This window comes from Myodes glareolus, chromosome 18 (genome assembly GCF_982192425.1).
Source record: "Myodes glareolus chromosome 18, mMyoGla1.1, whole genome shotgun sequence".
Lineage (NCBI taxonomy): Eukaryota > Metazoa > Chordata > Mammalia > Rodentia > Cricetidae > Myodes > Myodes glareolus.
The window spans coordinates 34,916,496-34,924,254 of record NC_142043.1 but is presented as its reverse complement, the minus strand read 5'-3'; the positions used below and the strand labels follow the sequence as shown (position 1 = coordinate 34,924,254).

Genomic DNA, 7,759 nt, shown 5'->3' with positions numbered 1-7,759 from the left:
GGGGGCGGGCTCCGGGGAGAACTAGGCTGCGCCGGGGAGTAAACAAGCGGCGCGGGGCGGGCCGGGGGGCGTGGGGCTTGGCCGGCCGGGGAGAATCCCGAGCGGCGGTCTGGGACGACCTAAGGGTCCCGGCGCGAGTGCAGGAGGAAAGGAAGCTTGTTGACCCCTTGGCCTGCAAGGCTCAGAGATGAATAAGAACCAGGAACTGGACTCAGGGAAGCCAGGGGTTCTTTGTTTATAAGATTTATTTTCTAATTATGTGTATGCGTGTGAGGTTTTTGCGTGCGAGTGCAGTGCTCTGAGGACCAGAAGAGGGCGTCGGATCCCCCTGGAGCTGGAGTCACTAGTGAGGTGGTGCTGGGAATTGTTCTCAGCAAGCTTTCTTCACCTCTGAGCCAGCTCTCCAGCCCTATTGGTTTGTTTTAAAACTGAGGTTTCTTGAAGGTGTTCCTGCTTTGTGGACATCAAGACACACATTTGCTTTTGTGGAAGTTGCCCTGACAGGGAGACCCATGGTAAATACTCAAACCCTTAAACATCAGTGTCCTTGAATCCTCACAGCTGCTTCACGTAATCAATCTTCCAAGGAGAAGCGATGCTCACAGACTGAGTCTGTGTGCCTTTGGGTTCTGACGTGCGACCTGACATCCTGGTCGTCCAGCCAGGCAAGGAGGTAGCAGCTGTCAGAAATTTTCATATTTGCTAGCTTCACAACTGCAGTTTATCCTGATTCCTCGGGCAGAGGATACTTATGTCCTCATTTTAGACAACTGCACAGATCTGGTGGCGTGTTCTTCACCCTTTGCATTTGGTCTTTATGTGATTAACTTCTCTATAGGTATCCACACACGTTTTTGCATTTTTCTCTTTACGTTCCCCAAAGTCCTAGTACAAGTACACTTGTTATACATGCCAATTTAAATAATATTTGAAAGATTTGTTTTATGTAGATGTGTGGGTTCCAGTGTGTGTATATGCACTGTGTGTGCAGGTGCCCAAGGATGCCAGAAGAGGGCATTGCATACCCTGGAGTTACTGGTATATTTGTGAGCCACCACGTGGGTTCTGGGACTAGGTCTTCTGCAAGAGCAGTAAGTGCTCCTAAACACTGAACCATCTCTCCAGCCCCTTTAATATTTTTTTTTAAAAAAGACTGTTGACCTAACTCACTGCCTTGAAAATACCATCCTAAAAAAGTATGTGCAATACAGTCACAAGTTGTATAAAAGATAATGTGTAAAAACAGGCCCATGAGAAAAGATCCAGAGGGAAAATAATCTGTGGAATAACTCCTATCCAGGTGTAGCAGCATACCTGTTATCCTAGCAAGGGCCAGCTAGGGCTATATAGTGAGATCCTATCTCAAAATCAAAACAAGAGGGCTGGAGAGATGGCTCCATGGTGCTCATCCAGAGGACCCTAATGTAGTTCCCAGTACCCATATCAGGTGGCTCACCACCACCACGCCTCCAGCTCCAGGGAATCCTATGCCCTCTCACGTGTGCCTTACACACAGGTGGCTCCACATGCAGGCATGCACACATACACACACACCATTAAAATCTACATTAAAAACTAAAAGTTCCCCCCAAGTCTTTCCAAAGTTGGCGGTGACTCTTATACATTGTAACCCAGAACAGTGGACGGCAAATCACATCTCTGCTGCCCTGTTTTTGTTATCTGAGCTTCTTGCGGATGACAGAACGAGCGACCAGCAGAAGCCATTAAGCCATGGATGCTCTTTTGCACTGGAACTGTCATGCTGCCTGTTAGGAAGAAGGTCCCAGAGCTGTAGCGTAGCTTCAACCTTTAGTTTGCACTGTGTCTCCGAGGCAAGATAAAACGCTGACAGCAAGAGGGAACAGATGGTGTGCATGTAATGTGTCACGTGTCTGGGGCTATCGCTAGCAAGGAACAGCCTACAGGAGAGGAAGGACCTCAAGGGAACTTTTCCCCCCCTCTCTACTTTTTTTGAGGCTAAAAACCCCAAGTAAAAGAAGATCGAATACAATTTGAAAACCAACACTGTCAGTATCTGAGCATATGAAGAATTCAGGCTGCTAGTGTGGTGTTTCAGTTCAGGGCTCTTCTTTCTCCCTGCCATTCTTGCCCCATCTCTGGTTCATTGTAACTTCAGTGGAGACACTTGACTTTTATTTAGGTTTCTTACTGGCTCTCCCTAGGACATTTTCCTTAGTGGTCATTTAGGTCAGAGCATTTCTAGTTTTTATCAAAACTGTTTGTTTGTTTATGAGATAGGGTTTTTCTCTGTAGCCCTGACTGTCCTCCTTCTATAGACCAGGCTGGCCTCAAACTCAGAGATTAGCCTGCCCCCGCCTTCTGAGTGCTGGGACTAAAGGTGTGCATCACCACTGCCCAGCAAAAACATTTATTATTACTTAAAATTCATAACTACTATAATCCCAGCACTCAGGAGGCAGAGGCAGCTTAAATGAGATCCCAAGGCCAGCCTGGGCTACAAAGAGACCTGCATTAAACAAAACGTGGGCTGGTGAGATGGCTTGTGGATAAAGCCACACAAGCCTGGTGTCCTGAGCTCAGTCCCGAAACCCACGAGAAGGGAAGAGAGAACCAATGCCACAAAGTTGTCCTTTGACCTCCACACATACAAATGTAAATTTTAGAATAAAAGAATGTAACAAAGCAAAAACCTCACAGCCCCGGAATATGACCTCTCTGGGTAGCTCCTGCATTTCTTAGCTCAAACATCCCTTTCTCAGAGGATCTTTCCTGATTATGCTGATTAGACTGGGCCAGCATCCAGCCAAGGTTTTCATCTGCTCATTTGATAAGCATTTCCTACACAGGGTGCATGCAGGACAGGCATCTTCCTAAAGGCTGGGGCTCTGGCAGGGACAAAAGCCTCCCACCTCGTGGCGCTCAGAATCTAATGTTGGGAAAACAGAAGACACGAGAGTCTATAGTTTAAGATCTAGTGGAAAGTCCCAAAGATTTGGCTGGATCTATTATTGGCAAAGGTGGTCAGCAGATTAAACAAATCCGTCATGAGTCAGGAGCACTGATCAACATCGATGAGCCCTTGGAAGGATCGGAAGATTGAATCATTACCATCACAGAGACACAGGACCAGATACAGAACGCACAGTATTTGCTGCAGAACAGTGTGAAGCAGTATTCTGGAAAGCTTTTCTAAGACTAGTGAAGAACTGAAGGAGTCCTACAACTTTTTTTTTTTTTTTTAAAAAGCCAACATTCCTCTGCTTCATATGTGTTCCACATCTGAGGTGTAGTGTTGACAAGATGTATGTTTGTTACTTACAGGATTGAGGGGGAGGGCATGCAAAAACAAACATTAAAATTTGAAACCACAGCAGAGTGAATTTTTCTTTATTGTTGGTGGTTTTAAAAAATTTCCCCCATGTAATTATTGTGAACACCTTGCTTTGTGGTTACTGTAACATTGGGGGTGGGGGGAACAGGGAGGAAAGTAATAGTCCACGTGTCCCTGGCATTTGTTCAGAGCTGTGTGCAGAATGTAATGCTCTTTTGTAAGAAACATTTTATGATTTTTAAGATAAAATTAGTGAATCTTAAAAGAGAAAATAAGGAAACATTGAGGAGATGTTCTCTGAAGCGAAGGTAATCAAGGAAAGCTTCTCTAAGGAGGTGACATTTGAACAGAGGTTTAGATGAAACGTGGGGCAAGTCTTACAGACTCGCTAGGTGGAAGTGACAGCAAGTAGAAGGCCTTGGATGATGATCCCTTCAGGGGCTCTTCCTCACAAATCAGCTGATGGGTTGGTATCGGCTGGTGCGTAGCACCAAACCCATCTTTGGGATGGACAGATATCATCTCTTCCCATCCCTGTATCCCTATATCTATGCTACCCTTTCATCTGGGATATTCTCCTTCTTGCCTACCCCAGTGCTTTCCTCCTTATGCCCCCCACCATTGACAGGGTTTTCCTATACAGCCTAGGCACGCCTCACATTCATGATCTTACTGACTCAACCTCCTATGTGCTTCGATTACATGTATTAGCATGTCCAGCTCAACCAGAGTAATGGAAGAAAGGAAGGCAAATGGAGACCAGCCAGTTTGTATATAGCAAGATCTTGTCTCAAATCAGAACTAGGCATGAGCACATGCATTTAATCCGAGCACTCAGGAGGCAGAGGTAGGTGGATCTCTGAGTTCGAGGCCAGCCTGGTTTACGTAGCAAATTCTAGAACAGTTAGAGGTACATAATTTGTTCTGAGAAACCCTGTCTCAAAACAAAATCAAAAACTGTAGGTATGGCAGTACAGACCTGCACTCCTAGCATTCAGGAGGTGGAGGCGAGGGGATCCCCACCAATTTGATACTCCATAGTGAGACCCCCTCTCAAGCACAACAACTTCCAGTTTAATGTTGAGCTTTGCTTGTTTGATTCTCAGGCCTTGGAGCACAGAACTGCACAAGCTAGTTTTCAGTCAGTATGCAAGCCACAAAAGGGTTCCACAGCTGCGAATCTGAGGGATACAGCAGAGAAACCCTCAGTCAGCTGTCTCAGGAGATGGAGACTTTCCGCCAGGCCATCAATATACACAAGTAGCCAAACAGCCCTCATCCCCCAGAGAGGGCCGAAGGGCAATTTGTTCATCCCAGTTGCTCCATTCCAGCACTGACGAATAGAATCCTATGACATCTGATTTATTTGCCCTTGCTTCTGCCAGCAGCTACTCCTCCACAACTCCTGTGGCAACTGCTGTGATTATAATAGTTTGTAAATTACAGTTCTGCTTGCATTTCACTTCTAAACAGTTCCAGAATATTCAGTTGCTCTTGTCCTGTCACAAGTGACAACCAGTCACTTCTGTCTCTACAACATACAGTAAATGTGTTCAGAAGCAAAACACCCGAGTTATATGCTCACCAAGACTTATATGCATTTCATTTTTTATTACCAATCAAAAATAAATTCCATATATTGTTTAGCAAATATTATCATTGTTTTGTGACAAAAGACACAAGAGTCATAACAACAAAACTCCCCGAGAGTCAAACTCATAACAATGTCAAAATAAATCACAAAAATATACAAATTAAAATCTTAATGCAAAATAAATAGGAGTCATTTGCTACGGCGACTGTGACTTGCCTCCCCATTTGGATACCACCTGCGAAGTCTTCCTGACCTGGGAAGACATACAGACCAGGCCAGTTCCAGGGTATGGCTAAGCCCAGGAACCAGAGGTTGGAAGAGAAAGTGAAAAATTGCACTGGGAGGAGGAAGTCATCAGACCAGTAATATTTGGAAATAATTATGACCCTCTGCAAGAAGTGATTCTAAATGACGGAGAGAAGGGCTGGGAGGGAGAGGCCTGCCTGTTGGTGGTAACTGTGTACGCAGAGAGGTAGCTGTGGAAGTGTGTGTACCTGCTACTTTTGCCTCACACCCACCACGTGGTTTTGCTCTACCTGGCACTTAGGTCTCTCGGGAACACAGCTGGGAAATGGGAGCATGCTGCACCTACAGAAAACTAAGGGTTTCTTAAGGACACGGCGGTGTGGTGTCTTTTCCCTTAGAGTTGAAAACCACCTTCTTCTCCAGGCTTCTAGGAGTAAATTCTGTGAGTGGGGGAGACCTCAGACTGGCCAGGGGTACAAGACACCCCGGTCCTGGGAGTGAGGATTCTCTGGATACACAGCAGCGTTTGGGGTGACAGAACTCCACTAGCTAAGACAAAGAGTGACTAAATGTCACCAAAGGCCACGTTCTTACTTGCCTGGATCTTACACCCCAGTTCCTATTCTTCCTAACAAAAGGGAAGATGTGGCCCATGGTCCTTAAGTCTCCTTACAATAAAGTTGTAGAACTCTGCCCCATGGTCTGATTCCACTTAGGGTTCCTAGGGTGGCACTGGAGTAGGATTTCACATGGTGTGCAATGCTCAGCAGTACCAACAGCGTCAGCCCAAGCTTAGCTTTGCCCTCTCACTACGGTAATCCTCAGACAAAGAGAACTGGGCTATCCACTACATGCCATTAGGTGAAACCCTAATGGCAGAGGGTCCTTAAGTGGGCAAGTGAGGTCAGATGATCCTCAGCTAGCTACAGGCAAGGGTGTGATGCCCCAGCTTGGGTGACTTCCAACGTGTCCTGTCCCCAGTCCCTAGAAGGATGAGTATAGAAAGAACAATGGGGAGCTGGGGAAGAAGTCTTCCTGGGGGAACTGCTGAACCCTGACTCTTCTTGCAGCTGTGGGTGGGTAACTCATATACCTACAGTCAGATTCAGCCCTGGAACCAAAAGGAGTAGCTAAGTCACTTCTAATGTAGGTGCCGTCCCCTGAGAGGAGACCTTTGGTAAAACGGAGGGCATGGCCAAGAAGCAGATAAGCAACCATAGAGCCAAAGACCATGCCTCACTCTTGGAGTCAGACCCTTACAAGAGAAAATTGTCCAAAGGGGAAGAGGAGAGCCAGGGGGTGGTTCTCGGCGGAGTCCCCACTCACCAGGAAAGCCTGTGGACAGAGTTTTAGGAGCTCACTGGATCCGGTAGTTGACAAGAGTTGATGTCTTCCTCTCTGCTGCTGGGGCCATCGTGTCCCTGGTCGGTTACCCAGCACCTTTCAACCTCAGTGCATGTGTCCTGGCAGTTGATGTCAGTATCATTTGGATCCCTGCTTCCTAGGTATAACTGTCTTCCTCCCAGGAGTCCCCTCCTGTAGGCTCCAGGCCCCACTGCTGCAAAAGAGTGGTTCCTAGAGCGACAGACACAGGCTGAGAGGTCTTGGCCAGCAACAGGTTATGGCTGTTATTTCCTGGGGTGAAGAACCCTTTTCCCCTTTTAAAGTTTGTATGGTTTCTTGAAAAAAAAAAAATGCTTTTCTTTTTTTTCTTTTCTTTTTTTTTTTATACATAAAGTTCCTTAACCCTGTCTTCCCTTCCCAAAATGACATTTAAAAAGAGGAGCAATGAGCCTAGCTTAAAAGTTCTCTCAGTGTTTTGTTTTGTTTTGTTTTGTTTTTAAAAAAAAAAAGACAAAAACAGCCTTTGTTCACTAGCTGGGCTGGGCAGGCATCATGTCAGAGCTGTTAAGAGGTCCCCATCTGCAGACAGATCCCCTGGGAGGGATGTCTAGTCGCTCAGTCAGGCAGGACATCTACCTGCACCCCTTCTAGCCTAACAGGTTCCCTGACGTCATGTGGGCCCACTGGGGAGACCCCCGCAGGGTGGGCAGGAGTCTCCGGGCCCTCCTGTCAGATGGCGCCCTCCTGGGAGGCTCTGTGCAGCAAGGAGTTGCGCTCATTGAGAAGAGTTGTGGTCTCATCCACCACAGGGAGCTCAGACTTCTCAGTAAAGTTCTCTGAGCAGGTGGCACAGCCGTCCAAGGTGAGCTGAGGGCTGTTGTCCATGCGGGAGGCCAGCAGCCCATTCTGGTACTGCTGCCTTGTGATCTGCGGAGGGAGGAGGAGAAAGAGAGAGAAGGATGAGTGTGAGAAGCAGGGCTGAGGTGTGAAGATCCAGCTAGATTGGGTCAGGAGACATGTGGCCAAGTGGGTCCTTCTCAAAGAGCTGGAAGGAGAAGTGAGTGTTCCAGAGGTAAGCAGGAGGGATCTGTAGGGAAACACACCGGCAACACAGGCTTGGGGACCTGAGTTCAATCCCCAGAACCCATGTAAAAGTGAAGAGAGAGAACTAACCTTGTTCTTTGTCCTTTTTGACCTACACACACACACACACACACACACACACACACACACACTCACACACACAAACGCACTCACGCATA

At 47.0% G+C, this 7,759-nt stretch overlaps 1 protein-coding gene across 3 annotated transcripts in view; it reads right to left on the bottom strand.

The window, feature by feature from the left end:
• Positions 1-4,904: 4,904 nt before the first annotated feature.
• Cnnm4 (cyclin and CBS domain divalent metal cation transport mediator 4) overlaps positions 4,905-7,759 on the bottom strand; it is a 42,354-nt gene continuing 39,499 nt past the window's right edge. For all 3 annotated transcript variants that reach the window (XM_085679524.2, XM_085679523.2, XM_048430351.3), the window contains one exon: positions 4,905-7,424. In XM_085679524.2, the coding sequence (XP_085535650.1) occupies positions 7,227-7,424 (198 nt within the window). In that variant the 3' untranslated portion in view covers positions 4,905-7,226. The remainder of the gene's footprint in view (positions 7,425-7,759) is intronic.